The sequence below is a fragment of the Rhopalosiphum padi genome, chromosome 1 (assembly GCF_020882245.1).
Source record: "Rhopalosiphum padi isolate XX-2018 chromosome 1, ASM2088224v1, whole genome shotgun sequence".
NCBI lineage: Eukaryota > Metazoa > Arthropoda > Insecta > Hemiptera > Aphididae > Rhopalosiphum > Rhopalosiphum padi.
The window spans coordinates 46,861,404-46,876,652 of record NC_083597.1 but is presented as its reverse complement, the minus strand read 5'-3'; the positions used below and the strand labels follow the sequence as shown (position 1 = coordinate 46,876,652).

The 15,249-nt window shown below is 26.0% G+C and overlaps 3 protein-coding genes and 1 long non-coding RNA gene across 4 annotated transcripts; 2 read left to right on the top strand and 2 right to left on the bottom strand.

Moving 5' to 3' along the window:
• Positions 1 to 2,740: 2,740 nt before the first annotated feature.
• On the top strand, positions 2,741 to 3,567 carry LOC132918508 (uncharacterized). The gene is made up of 3 exons (XR_009660509.1): positions 2,741 to 2,993; positions 3,074 to 3,192; positions 3,273 to 3,567. It is a non-coding gene; the product is annotated as an uncharacterized LOC132918508 (long non-coding RNA).
• A 1,194-nt stretch (positions 3,568 to 4,761) lies between these two features.
• LOC132917167 (EKC/KEOPS complex subunit TPRKB-like) lies at positions 4,762 to 5,585 on the top strand. The gene has a single exon (XM_060977775.1). It carries the CDS (start codon positions 5,033 to 5,035, stop codon positions 5,561 to 5,563), a length of 531 nt encoding a protein of 176 aa, XP_060833758.1. The 5' UTR covers positions 4,762 to 5,032; the 3' UTR covers positions 5,564 to 5,585.
• Positions 5,586 to 6,564: 979 nt separating this feature from the next.
• Positions 6,565 to 9,596, bottom strand: LOC132917168 (endothelial differentiation-related factor 1 homolog). The gene is made up of 5 exons (XM_060977776.1): positions 9,331 to 9,596; positions 9,211 to 9,262; positions 7,871 to 8,031; positions 7,717 to 7,810; positions 6,565 to 6,928 (listed from the first exon to the last, which is right to left on the bottom strand). Exons 1-5 carry the CDS (start codon positions 9,400 to 9,402, stop codon positions 6,867 to 6,869), a joined length of 441 nt encoding a protein of 146 aa, XP_060833759.1. The 5' UTR covers positions 9,403 to 9,596; the 3' UTR covers positions 6,565 to 6,866.
• Positions 9,597 to 12,612: 3,016 nt separating this feature from the next.
• Positions 12,613 to 14,985, bottom strand: LOC132924303 (mevalonate kinase). The gene is made up of 5 exons (XM_060988534.1): positions 14,964 to 14,985; positions 14,091 to 14,904; positions 13,805 to 13,976; positions 13,185 to 13,369; positions 12,613 to 13,127 (listed from the first exon to the last, which is right to left on the bottom strand). Exons 2-5 carry the CDS (start codon positions 14,721 to 14,723, stop codon positions 12,864 to 12,866), a joined length of 1,254 nt encoding a protein of 417 aa, XP_060844517.1. The 5' UTR covers positions 14,724 to 14,904; positions 14,964 to 14,985; the 3' UTR covers positions 12,613 to 12,863.
• Between the last annotated feature and the right edge of the window lie 264 nt (positions 14,986 to 15,249).

The following is a 15,249-nucleotide window of genomic DNA, read 5'->3' as shown; positions in this document are numbered from 1 at the left end:
AATTTCGAAACAATTTTTTTTTAGTTTTAAAATAAAATATAAAAATTGGTTTTACTTTTTGTCAGTGTAACCCGTATCCTTGTATGGTTTTCAATGTAAAAAAAAAAACAAAAAAATATCCCTCGACTTGCTATGCAACACAACCTCAAGTAGGTCACAGGGTAAGTTATGTCGTATAGTATGTGCAGTGATTACACGTTTTGCTCCTCTGTGCAGTCGCTCTGCTCCGCAAATCGAAAATATCCCGTCACGCGCCTGAGTAAAAAACCGAAAATCGTGAACTTCGTAAGTCTATAACTTCAAAACTAATGGTTTCCGCAAATTTATTTTTACACCATCGTTTAAGACTCGTTAAAATGCATAGGTTTCCGAAAAAAAAAATCGAAAAATTCGAGTGGCCGCTAAACTAGACTTATACCAAAAATTTTATTTTTGTCTGGTCCGCAAACTGTTTTTAATTTGTAAATATGGCATGAGAGTTCTAAAAGGTTAAAGTTAAAAAATAGCCAAGAATAAAATTAATTCGTCAATTATACCTTGGATCTTGGACGTAGCACAATTAATGTATATTGATTTTAAAATTTTCTATCTGTTATAAATTCTTGTAGCAAATTTGATATATTTAGTGCTTTGGGTGGTTTATAGTAAAATAAAATAAACAATTTTAGATCTTGTCATAATATCGGAAAAACTTGAATCATTACGCTATAATATACTTGTAAAATTTCGACAAAATTAATTAATTTAATAAGTTTTAGTTCAAAAATTCTAATCATAGAATGTTGAAAATTTTACCAACTGTCTACATTACGATTTCCTATACATTCTATAATTATAAAAACATTTTAACAATTTTAAATAATTAATTTTTTTTTTTTTTTAAGCCAATATAAATTATTGATAGCAAATATGATTTAAAATTTAATATAATGTTCCTCATCAGTCACTAAATTACTGCAATAAAAAATGTATAGTCACGATATTATATTTTTATAAACGTTTAAAATCAAAATTTTGTCTAAATCTATACAATTTTCAAATTATTTTTTCATCAGATATTTATATAATATAAATGTATGAATTTGTTTTTATTATAAAAAGGTGAAAAGGTGTCTTCAGATATATATATGTAAGTTTACATGTAAAAATATGTAAAATTAAGTTAAAGCACTGCATGATTAAATCTAAAGTATGCAGAAATAATAACTCAGAAACATAACGATATTAATCATAAATCATAATTCTTTTTTTTTTAAGTATATATAATAATATAATTATTTTTGTTTAGTTCACTCTTTTTATAGATTAAATTAAATAATTTGTAATCATTTTCATTAGAATAAAATATTAATACTTTGCAATATCTATAAAGATTTGGTTTATAGTTTAAATGTTTCAATTTTACGTTCATATGTCAAACAGCTAAAATAGAAAAATAGAAAAAAAGATTGTATAATATCACAAAGAGTTCTATAAAAAAAAATCATAGATTTATCATATTATAATATTCGTCATCTGTGGCATACGACAATCGACGACATTCGTCGAAGACGATTAACAATTCTATAATAGTCTTAATGAACAGTACTGAAGTACATGACAAGCATTCTCATTTTCATTTCGTGCTGTTTATTTTCATAAAAATGAATTTTTATTCTCATTTAGAAACACGATGAAGATCGATATGAAGAAAATTTGCAGTTTCTTTGGCGGCGGTGCACTACTAGGTATAGTCTGAAGATTGACACAACTCGGTTTCACGGGAACAGTCGACGCTTAAGTAAGTTTTTTTTTATTATTCTTTTTTGGGATTAAAATTATTTTTTAAACTTAAAATAAAATATATAAATTTATATGAACAATCCGCGCTAGTCGGACGATGTAGTTGATGTAGACGCATATTTTATTCTCCAGGGTCCAATGAAAAAATAGTACACAATGCCTACTTATTTTACTCATTAGTTATAGTAGACAAAAATTGTGAGAAATAACAACACAACCATGTATTATTTGTATTATTCGTGATTATATTGTATTAGAATAGTAGTAAAATAGTACACCTTTGATGCTGGACGTGGACGTAGCGAAAAATGTAGAATGATCTTACAATTATATGTAGTTTATTTTTTGTTTGTCATGAATTCTTGTAGCAAATATGGATCAATTTGGTAGTTTGGGTCTTGGGTGTTAAATAGTAAAATGAAACAAAATATTTCAGATCTTGCCATAATATCGGAACAACAAAAAAACTGAAATAATTACGCTATATCCTTGAATAATGTCAACCCGGAGGACGATTGGCAGTATCATTAAGAAGCTCATCTGAATAACAAAAATAAATGTCACAAGGCTGTGTTTGTTTAATACTATAATTTTTGAACAGTAGTACAGTATATTATGAATATATACTTAAATTATATTTAATTTTTATGGTTTTTTTTTCAGATAATATACTGTACTACGGTTTTAGGTGTTCTTTTTATTTTAATAATACGTTGATAAATTACCAATTATTTCAATTTTTTTTCTTATCACATAGCTAGTTCGTCTTTGTGTATGTTTAAATTTATATTTTTTATAGTTATTGTACTGTTTAACTTTCTTTTAAAAAAGTTAAGAGAGTGAGGAGTTTAAAAGGTGGCCACCGAACAGAAAGTTAAACTGCAATATACTATAATCTTTTTAGTTCTTGTTTACATTTTTTACTGATAAATTATGAATATAATATTTAAAATTAATTTAAATTCAAAAATAAAAGAACACCAACATAGATTTCTTAAACATTAAAATTTTACTATAAATTTAAATTACATTTAATCAGCACATTAGTTGAAGTTTTCTAGGAGCCGAACATTTGGCTGGATCATGGACTACTCACCGACGGAGAATTTGTCATTGAGCTGAAGAAAATGTGTCGGCACTCGGCTTCGTTTCAACCCGGAGGAAGATTAGCAGCATCAATAAGAAGCTCATCTTAATGTCAACTGTCCAAAGTATTTGTTTGTATTATATTATAATTTTTAGAATCGTAGTGGGTACAGTATACTATATATAAATATATAATATTTATTAGTGAAGAAGAATTTGTCACAAAGCTGATGGAAAATGTGTCAGCACTCGGCTGTATTTCAACACGGAGGACGTTTAGCAGCAGCAAAAAGAAATTCAACTGATGATAATCAACTGTCCAAAGTATTTGTTTGTATTATATTATAATTTTTAGAATCGTAGTGGGTACAGTATACTATATATAAATATATAATATTTATTAGTGAAGAAGAATTTGTCACAAAGCTGATGGGAAATGTGTCGGCACTCGGCTTCGTTTCAACCCGGAGGAAGATTGGCAGCATCAAAAAGAAGCTCATCTTAATTTAGTTGTCCCCCCTTTACGCATTAGCGCTCATCTCTCATCCACTCATCCAACACATTGACTACGCCGGCCGGCAACACACATATATTATACACATTACCCGTTTTATATTATATAGTATTATTAATATCCACATAGTTTAAGTTATTGTATATTTTTTTTTTATTATTTGAATGCATTCATATGATCAGTGGTGTATTTAGGAATTTTAGGATAAGGGCAACACATATTTTGCCGCCTCCCCCCCACTAAAAAAATTAAAAAACTTCTACGCCGCGCAATGGTCAAACTGTTAATACCATAGAATACCATGTTATATAAATAGTATAGTATTTTATACCTCTATGGCACACATTTGTTGTGAAAAATATTAATGATTGACGTCACTGCGCCAGTACTCATAAAGTACGAAATAAAAATTTGCCGCCCCTCTAAATCTTTAAAAATTTGCCGTTCTGGAAAACTGGACCCAAAACCCCTACCTAAATACGCCCCTGCATATAATGTATTCTCGCTTACGATGTGGATTAGGCCTACTGGGGACACCACAATAAAAAAAACGCGCCTCGTGTAATACCTCATAAAGTTATTAAACAATCCGGACAATGTTATTGTACGTCGTTTAATAATATAAAGGTGGTGTGGAAAATTACCTAACACTGTTATTCTTATCTTATAGTTATACCTTGCATACATTTTTTTATTAAATACCAATTAAATAATTATTTATATCAAGAAATGAGAAATATTATAAACTTATAAATAAGTCCAATATAAATATAACATTAAAGGAATAAGTGGCCATACAATGCTTGTAAATAAGTATAGTCACCCTGTTAGGTTAATGGTTAGTTTTTAATGTACTTACCTATTATAATAAATAGGTATTTGAGCAAGTTCTTTTAAAAATTATATATAAGTTCTACATTAACATAATCGATAATTCATATATCGTGTATATTAGAATATAATGAAACGTTACTACTTATTTAAAACATCGAATCTAATATCATAATTAATGGAATTAGAGATTTTATTAACGCCATGTAATGATGTAACTTATTTATACTTCATAATATTTTTAAAATTTAAATTGTTATTTAAGTATTTTTTTTAGACAAGTTTTTTTAAATTACCGCCGATTTCTGGGTACCTAAATGGGCTAAATGACGTGGGTGATTATAGTTAATATGGAATCTAAATTTTCTTTGAGGTTCTAAATGTCCAATGGGATCCAGTTGACGTACGTGGATCTTCTTGTCGCGGGATCTAGGTGATACGTAACCGATGGGAATAATAATAAAAATTTAAAATATAATTTGTTATCAATATCTTTGTCATATCCACGAATTAAAATATACTATATATAGTATATTTTAATTCGTGGTCATATCTATTTTCATAAATGATTATCTTAGTTCATGATTGATATTGATAAATTATAGATAACAGATAAGACCACGCTGTTGATGGGCGCCTATAAATTACAAGTTTACAAGTAATAACATTAACTGTTACTGTATAGTGTTTACTAAATAAACTACATTTAATGTCTACATACTCTACACTAAATAAGTTATACATACTTATAATTTCACTCACTACTGACATGAAAACGGCCACTACGAATTTATAAAGGTAAAGAAATCATCTAATATAATGAAGGTTTACTGTCTGCAAAACGGGAAGTATTTAGGAGTATCGTATTTTACAAACGTCGAAAATATAAAATGGCTTAAAGACAACATGGCTTCAATTTTCAAAGATAAATCACCAGTGTTAATTAGTCGCAGATTGATTGTCGATCCATTTCAGATTGTAGTTGCTGTGAACAATGCTTACTTGTCCAGCGAAAACTCTTGTATGAAGACTAAGTCTCTTGCTAACGAAATTTTGTTCAATTTATCAGGAACAAAAAACATCACACAATCGTTGAAAGATACAAGCGCCAATGATCAGGATGATGACATGATAGTTGCGCTTATTTCAAAGTTCTCCAATGTTCCAGAAATGAAAATATTTCAAGAAAAATGTATTAAAGGCAGTGAAACAGATATTTCAGAACTTGCAGAAAATATTGATGAAAATTATATTAAATCTTATTACAAAATAAGTCAAATAGAAAATGCAAACTCTAGTTTACTTGATTCTATTGTTACTAGAATTGCTTGTAAAATTCTAACAATATAAAACTAGATTTGAATAATTATAATTTTATTGAGTTACTTTAATTTTTTAAACCATTGTAATATTTCTTAGAATTTATGATCCTGTAAATATTTTTTTACAAATGTTGGCCCTATAGACAAATCACGAAATCAAAGAAGGAAATTGTTATATTTTTTACTTATACATCTCAATTGCTATTTTTATTGTAATTTCTAACCTATACATTGCATTTGATGTTATATTAAAATAAAATAAAAATATAATATCAATATAATAATGTATATATATTACATTTTTTTGTTATAATTTAATTTCTTTGAGAAGTTAAAGAAGAGTTAACATTACTTAGCTGAGTGATACTTTGCATATCATTTTGGGGAATATCTATGTGTATCATCACAATGTGTACCTGTAGGCAATCAGTTAACAAATGTAATTGTGGCTTTGTGATGCATATTTTTTTGTTTATTATTTTTAAATTTTATTTCTACTTTTCTACCTTTTTATACTATATAACAATACCTATGTATCACAAAAATCAAACCAACTATCTTACCTAAGGTTAATGACCTTTAGTACTGTAAACATCTATTGAATAACTAATAAAGTTTAGTCATAAAATATTCAAAACTATACTAACCAGTTATATATTTGAATTATACATTATTAAAGCAAATTGAATACATGAAATTAAATAAAACACTTCATTACAGCAAAAATTTTTTACATAGTAATGTAGGTACTCTATTAAAAATAAGAACCAACGCACGTAGCAATCAGCTTTTATCGCATGAGTTTACCACCGTCACTAAGTGAATCATTTGTATGTCTGGCGTCTGCCATCTAGTAAAGCCACTGACACACATCAGTTGTCAGGTCCAGAGGTTAGGTTAGTTGGTTAGTAGGTATATCTCATACTAAATAGAGTATACATAATATTTTTTAGAGAGGAATATCAGCAATATTTACATGATAAAATGTTATATTTTGAGTAATTTGTATAAAAAATACTGTACTAATACTTATGTAATTTAAATCTCTTTTTATTTTAAAATTGTGCTTTTAAAACAGAATATCAAAGTACAAGATACACACAAAACTAATAATATGCTATATTATGAAAAATGTTTATTACAAAAAAAAATAATAATATGTAATGCAATATTACTCCATTTGTATTACCAGCTTACACTTAATAAAAAGGTAAAATAAATTAAAATAGAAGGTAATTTTTTTTTGTCACAACATTTCTTTTATTTAAAGCATAATTAAAAGTATTCAATGTGAAATTAGTGACTTTTGAGTTAATACTCCCCCAAGCCCGTCACTTCTTGGTGCTAGGGGGCAGAAGTGCTTGGCCACGATCTTTTCCTCTTAATTTTATACCTGAAACAATACATTTAACTATAAAAAAATCTATTCTAGAAAAATACAATATAAAACTCGATTAAAATATTTTGTTATATACATACAAGATTTCATAATAACATATTTTATAAGTATTCATCTTTGCTTTTAAAATGTATTTTATATTAATAATGCAATAAATAAAAATCCAAATTTTGTTTGTAGTCCGACGATTATAATTTAATAATCTGCTTTACTTTATACAAATATTTTTCTGATTCATTATTATATGTGTATATATATAATTTTAGAGTTTAATAACTAATATAAGTATTGTATCAAATTTAAACTACTCATTAGTCTATCAATGTCTACTCACTCCAAGGAATTCAAGATTATGAATAATAACTATTATGAACATACTCTATATATTATATTATTAGGATAATAAAGTATATACCCATACAAATAGAAAAAGTTTTCGAAGAACTTAATTATAATTATTAATATGCTTATATTCCTTGCCACTAGTTATATCATTGTAATCAGTTAATTTTTCTTTAGTAAATTTTGTTTTATCAAATTAAAAAATTAGCTTTCAACAGATGGAGATAATCATTTTCTAAATAGTTAAAATTATATTTTCTTGCATGCATGTCTTCTGGGTTTTATTAAAATTTCTTAAAATACACAATAGAGTGAATAATAGTTATTAATTAACTAATACAATTTGTATTATCAATACAAGTGTTGCATTTAACATGAACCATGTTTAATTGTTATTAATTATTGCTATATTATTACTACTATATAATTAAAATACTTACAAAGCACTTTTTCAATTTTTCCAATAACTAATTGATTAGGTATTCCACGTCCAGCTTCATAATCTTGAATTACTTGTGGTTTCTCATTAACTTTCTAAAATTAATACAATTATTTGAGTAACAAATAATAAATTTAATCATAAATTTAACTTACCGTAGCCAGCTCTTTTTGATTATAACCTTTAGCTTGACGCCCTTGTTGTATAAGACGGCCTAAATCAATTGGCACTTTTTCATGTTTTAATTCCTCAGTTTCGCGATCCAATTTTGCAGTATTTTTTGTTGTAACTTGATGTTTATTAGTAGCTGCACCCCCTAAATATTAATAATAATAAAAATATCAATTCTGTAAATTGATAATAGTTAATAACATTTGAAAATGAAGAAACATTTATTCATATCAATAATATGAAATTTTTATTAAAATAACAATTATTTCTAATTTAATTTACTTATCATGATATATAGCAGTGTAATGTATGAGTGGTATATAGTAATCATAATTTCTTTAAAAATCCTTAGTTTCCTATAATAACTAATAATTGTATAAGTGTAGGTATTTTTTTTTTTTTGTTATTTAGAAAATATTTCAATTATAATGACCTTATTGTTAATTTTTGTATTAAATAATATTTATGTCAACTGCAACATCAAATATCCTAATAAATAGATTTTCTTCAACAAAGACCCAAAAAATTATCTGAGGGTCTTTATTGATAAGACACATTTTAATTGTTTGTTTGGTTGGATTCAATTACTTAGATCAAGGCATAATTAATATCAAAATCAATCAATACTGAAATAATACCAAATTGACTAGTATGATTAAAATTATGGGATGGATATTATACAGATGATCAGATTTATTATGCAGATAAGACAAGTTTTTTTTCATGTATTAAAATATTTATAAAAGATATAACATAGAATATAGATTATTATAATATATATATTTTAATTTTAGTTATTATGATATTTTTATTGGTCCTTTAAAGTTTCATCAACATCATTATAATTTATAATGGTTTCTACTATATTTGGTTATCGACTTAAATTAAAACTGTGCTACTAAAATAGATATTGAATATTTAACAATCTTCTATTTGATTCAATAATATTATCATTTTATTTTAAATAATAATACAAGGTAATATTGGGGCCTTAAAATGTATAAAACGTGATAAGTATAGAACAGAAAATCTTTCAAAACAAATCTTATTAAACTATAATAATAATATCAAAAAGGTACAATATGTTGAGTGTTGTATAATCAATAATTTCTAACCACTTTCTGAATTATAATTATACCATGAAAAAACTAAAAATAAAAAAATAATTAAGTACTTGAATCATTATTTACTTAATCATTGAAATATATTTTAGATATACATTATTCTTTCTATTTCGAGGAATAATAATTAACTTATATATTATGAGCAACTTCATAAAATAAGACTTGATAGACACATACTCAAAATTTAAATTTTTACTTACATTTTACTTGAGTATCGATCACTGCACCCTCACGTCTAGCTTTGTTTATGGCCTATAACAGTTTCCAAAACAAATTAGGCAATTACAACATAAAACATTAACAACAATTAAATAATGAACCTGTTCTGATTTCATGGTTGAAGGCTTTGGTGGCCTTTTTCTCAATATAGTCACTGTATTCCAGTCGCCCATGATATTATTTTATTAAGACTGTTTGAAATTAAGATTTAATACCACAATGCGGTTCACACTACAATGAGAATTGATACGAAATATCAATCAATCGTTTATAATACTTTAAAATTTATTTGGTGAGAAATGGTGAAGCAAGTTGTAAATTTTTAATAATAAAGCAAGTGGGCAATGATTTGTTTTTGTAGAATTTATTATTTAACCAAGTTGAATAACCACAATAGGTAATAGGTTATCGGTGTCGCGGTGACGGGATGTCTCAGAAAACATATGACTGAATAAATCAAAGAGATTACAAACTGATAAATTATGTGGGAAAAATAATTAAATTTAAAATATAACATTCTCTTAAAGCATATACTACTACATTTTATTAGGTTGAAAGTACTTTTAGTTCTAAAAAAGGGGGAAAAGTAGGTGACCTATCGGACTTGTCGGAACTCTGCTAATTATGTTGTAGGTGCCGATTGTATCTCGCCGTTGATTAAGTCAATGCATTGTAACGTAGGTAAGCGATTATGTTCAATACTGCAATTTGAATTCAATAATGACAAATCGTTGCATAGCAAAACGCTTCTTAGCAAAGATAGTCTGCCAACTCATGTATTTCTAAGAATATTCTGTGCATTTTATGATATATTTAAACTGCTACAATAGAAATGTATTTTACTATTAGTAATACGGGCAATATATGGCCGAAGGTTGAATTGATTTTTGCCAAAAACATTAACTATATTATAATTATTTAACTATTGCAAATTGCAATAGTATATTATACTAAGCCAATGCACTGACTTACCGTAAAACGATGGGAATAGATTCGTGCCCGGCAATATAAATAGCCAATAAGCAATTTATTTGATATATCATTTAATTTATCCAAATGTTTTGAAAGCCATTGTGATTTGTGATTGTAAAATTTTATACTAAACATACATAAAAGTTCAGATCTCCACAAAAAATATTTTGGTTCCAATATAAACATATATTTTCATTTTATTGGTGTTAAAAAAAAAATTCAAAAATATCAAATGTTTATAAATAGCTCAAAAAATATTTTGAAAAACGTACCATGTATAGAAAATTCTAATAAAAACATTTGATGAAAATTTTAAGTATCTACAGATACTTGTTTTTGAATTTTACAAAATATAGAAATAATTTTATGATCATCAATCATAATAATTTGATGATACGTGAATCGCTTTTTTACACACGATATCCAATATCATCGACAAAATTCTAACGCTCATAAAAATATTTTGGATTTACGGTCGATTATTGTTTTTTAATTCTAGTTAGTAATAACTTTTTATGAAAAATCTTGTATTAAAGGTTTAAACTTTATGATCAGGGGCGTCATTTCACATTTTTTCATGGGATGCAAAACCAATATTGAAAATCTAAAGTAATACCCGTCACTCGCATGGTCGAGTCATCCCATGTATTATTTTAAACACAATTTTTTTTGTAAATGTAGATCATTTTATAGAAATTATAGTATAAAACAAATAACAATAATTTTGTTCATGGATGCATTTGTACACCCTTGCATCCCACAAATGACGCCACTGTTTTTGATCAAGCTAAGTTGTTTAATTGAAAATTATTGAAAGAAAAATAAAAAAAAATAATGTAAAATGTATATAAATAACTCAAAAAAAATATTATGAAAATTATACCATATGAATAGAAAATACTAATATACATAAATTACATATTGATTCAAATTTTTAAGAAGGTATTTACTATCTACGGTTATTTGTTTTTAAATTACAATCGAATAAGAAAATCGATTTTGTCAAAAATTGGATTTTCTTAAAGAATACAGATTTTTTCTAATTTATTTTTCGAAATTATTAAAATAAGCATTACAATTTTTTTACTTTTGACAAGCTCTTCTCCATTATAACAAATAAATTTATTTTCCTTTCAGAAAATATTGAAGTAAAAATTTAATCATTTTTACAACTCTTTGACAAAATACAAAAATAAATAAATACATTCATTATTCTTCTCAGACTACTCAGAGTTTAAAATATTATAGAATTGGAACTAAAATATAAAGAATTGAAAAAAATTAGTCAACTACATTATTTAGTTATACTGATTTATGTATTGAGAATTGATATTTTTAGATTTTAACTGTCACAAGACAGACAAAAAAAGGTTTTTTCAATGAAAGACAATTTCAATATATTTTGACCTGATTAAGTGATAATATCTAGTTTTGACTTATGTATCTTCTCATCGTACTTAATTTATATGTTATATCTTAAATCCGCCTTCATAAGATATTAACATTGGTTATTGACTACAGTATTTCAGATACTATTGTTTCTATTCCTACAAGAATTATTAATTAAGGGTAGGTACATTATACTGGATGATACAGTATTGAATTAAAATAAATTTTAATATTGTAGGTAACGTGCTATGAATGCTGAAACTTATTGTGACAATAGGGATAATGGTAGATTTAGATTTGAAATGACGATCATTAAAATGCAACAGGACTATGTTAACTTGTTTAGAAGCGTGGCATACTAAATTTTTAAAAACACATTTGTCCTGTAATTAAGATGTATCTCAAAATAAAATAGAGGACATAGGTATATATATATATATATATATACATACTTATCTAGACGATGAGATAATTATTAAACAAGCTAATGCATTGAGTTTTCTGCAACTGTGTAGTGTATACTGTCCATGTCGAGAAACGTAACTGGCAAGTAGTGGTCCACCAAGTTTTAGAACCTTTACTAACCTATAACTCGTTAATTTTTTTAGAAAAATTAAATGAATTACTTTTTCTATCAAAACATAGTTCACCAACTTATAGTTGGTTCTATCCCAGCCTGCATATAGTATACATACCAATACTATACAAAAAAAAAGAATGTCACAATTCAGTGTGAGGTCACATTAAGTATTAGTGTCAGTGGCGGATCCAAGGGAGGGGTAAAAGGATAAATACCCCCCCCTCCTTAAGCTTATTATATTTAAATTTTATAAATTTATAAAAGTATAAAAATGTTGTCATTGATACCAGTTTGTAAAAATAAATTCTAAATGGTGAAATAATTACCCCCCCCCCTTGATGAATTTCTGGATCCGCCCCTGATTAGTGTGGTATTAGTCCATTACATTATTTTTGTGTAATCAAGATAAAATTATATTTTGTAATAACAAAGAAAAAACAAATTATAAATTATAGAACTTATTTATTTTACCTTTAGATTTCATGCTATACTATTAATATACTATTTTTTTTAAATATTTTAAAACATACTTTTTTTTATATATTATGTAAAATGTATTATCATTGTATACATTTTTTATTATTAAAAAATTGTAATATTTTATTAAATGTTTACTAGAATATTATGATTTGCTTATAGACAAATTGCATATTGTGTATACTATAAATATAATAATAAACAATTTTTCTTAATTTATTTAGTTTGTATTCTAACTCCAGGACAACCAATTGTACAAATATTAGATTCAAAACCATAAATTTTTAATTCTTGCATACATGTTTCTATTTTAGATTTATGAATATTAGGAGGAACAAGACATATAGCATATCCTCCCATTCCAGCACCAGTTAACTTCGCATGGAGGTCAAACTTTTTTAATATCGCCACAATAGCGTCTAATGTTTCATGTGATACACCTAATGACATCAGCAAACCTTGATTCATATCCATAAGAGTCTAAAAAAAGTGATAATGTTATACATAAGAATAAAAAATTAAATAGTAATTACTTACTTGCAAAACACTGATTTGTTGAAGTTCTTGTAGAGGATTTTGAGCCATTTGATCAATTGCATTGACTGCTGCATTTACGATTTGTCCAATAGAATTAAAAATGGCATCAAGAATTGGTTGATACGTATCATCATTATATTTTGTGCGTACACTCTGCACCACATTTCCAGTAGATCTTTCAACACCTTAAAATAAATCATGGATCTTATTTTAACTAAAATTTTTAAAATGTATTGTTTTTAAGTAAAATTAAATCTTAATAAATACACAAATTACTGTTTAGGACGAGTATCATGAGTAAATATGTTATATTAATTTAAAAACAATTTAATAGATTAATAAATTCTAAAGATATTCAGATAAATTATATTAGTAATTTTAGTGGTCTTTGTGTAGTTGACTTTTGACTACCTGAAAGTAATTCAAGAGAAGTGAAAAGAATTATTGAGTTAGGCTTAAAAAAATTTTTTTTATATTAAAATTTTGAATTATTAAATTTACCTAAAATGTTAATATATAGAAAAATATTAAAAACAAATAGCTAAGTCTATTTATTCTTAAACTTTTATTTAGTTTATTAGTAATAATTTATTATTTAATAAATTATCTTTAAAACAAACCTGAATATATCAAAAGAATTTTTAATTCAGGAGCTTCCAATAATTTATGGCTATTAAGTTTTGTATACTGAACCATTGTTCCATAAGTGCAAATAGTATTATCTAATCCTGAAGCTTTAGTATGAATAAAATTCTCTGCTAATAAAGCCCATCTATTTATCAAACATTTTTCCTAAAAAAATAAACATGGTCATAATTCATATTATATAAAAAAAATACTTTAAAATATAATTAATTACTTTTATTAGGTATATTATAAAAATTAATATTTATAAAAATATATTACCCCGTCACTGAATGTAATGTTGTCAGTAAACGCCTCGATAATTAACAGATTGTCACCACTTTGTGAATGAAAATCATCCAACAATGGATCAAATTGTATTTCTACATTAGAATTTATTTTAAACTTTACGTAAGCCAAACAAGCTGCTACAAGAGAAACACAGTAAGATGCAGAACTACCAGTTCCTGCTCCCAACTTCAATACAGATGTGATTCCAATAGTGAATGAAACGTTTTTTAATTGTTTCATATAGCATGACAGAATTCCTCCAAAAATAAAATGTAAAACAGTAAGTGTTTTTTTTTCATTACCAGATAATGTATCTAATTCATTGAGAAATGGTTCATTTTTGTTTAATTTGTTTAAGGTTTCTTGAAAATATGCAGTAGGTGAAAATGTTGGTTTTGCATCCAAATGAATAGTCAACATTCCTGAATAATTTATGAGTGGCAAAATAATGCGACATGGTATAGTATTCAAATCTTGGTTGTTACAATAACTTTCAGTAAACGTTAATGTAGTATGTTGATCAATAGCACACGCGATTGCTGGTTTCCCATATACAACACTATGTTCACCAAAAAGGATTATTTTTCCAGGAGCAGTTACTTCAAACTGTATATTAGAACTCATTTTGTAAAATTAAAATAATGTTAAAATGTTAAGTCTTGATAAAATATAATGCTAGGTCTTGTTCTATAAATTATAAATCAATTAAACTTTATTTAAATTATTCCATTGTTCTGTTGTCAATGTTTTCTGTGAGAACGCGTGTATTACTTTTAATTCTTCAGCTAATACTTCATTTACCATTCTGAAAAAAAAAAACATAAATAGGAGAAATAAATTAATAAATTACACATTAATATATACTGGATGCCTAGAGTGTTTAAAAACGTTTTATGCAATTTGTATATACTATATAGGAGTATGTCTCTAGTTTCTAAACACATTGTATTAGCGTTTCAACCAAGTTGTACTTAATCAATGTCTGTAATAATAATAAATTTATAACTATGTAATAATATAACTCATTAGTGGTTTATAAATAATTTATAACTAGAACTCTTAACCAACGTACAACTTTCTTCTTATTATATACAACTAAATTAAAACTCACTAAAAAAGACATACAAAATACAATTTAAAGAAAAACTTG

What these genes read in the sequence shown, in the direction of transcription:
- LOC132917168 (XM_060977776.1), bottom strand. Translation starts at nt 9,402, where the DNA reads ATGGGCGACTGGAATACAGTGACTATATTGAGAAAAAGGCCACCAAAG. An exon ending in GATCGATACTCAAGTAAAAT is followed by an intron (nt 8,032 to 9,210) that starts GTAAGTAAAAAT and finishes ATTAATATTTAG; the next exon opens with GGGGTGCAGCTACTAATAAA. An exon ending in ATCAAAAAGAGCTGGCTACG is followed by an intron (nt 7,811 to 7,870) that starts GTAAGTTAAATT and finishes TATTAATTTTAG; the next exon opens with AAAGTTAATGAGAAACCACA.
- LOC132924303 (XM_060988534.1), bottom strand. Translation starts at nt 14,723, where the DNA reads ATGAGTTCTAATATACAGTTTGAAGTAACTGCTCCTGGAAAAATAATC. An exon ending in AATTCTTTTGATATATTCAG is followed by an intron (nt 13,370 to 13,804) that starts GTTTGTTTTAAA and finishes ATTTATTTTAAG; the next exon opens with GTGTTGAAAGATCTACTGGA. An exon ending in AACAAATCAGTGTTTTGCAA is followed by an intron (nt 13,128 to 13,184) that starts GTAAGTAATTAC and finishes CACTTTTTTTAG; the next exon opens with ACTCTTATGGATATGAATCA.
- LOC132917167 (XM_060977775.1), top strand. Translation starts at nt 5,033, where the DNA reads ATGAAGGTTTACTGTCTGCAAAACGGGAAGTATTTAGGAGTATCGTAT.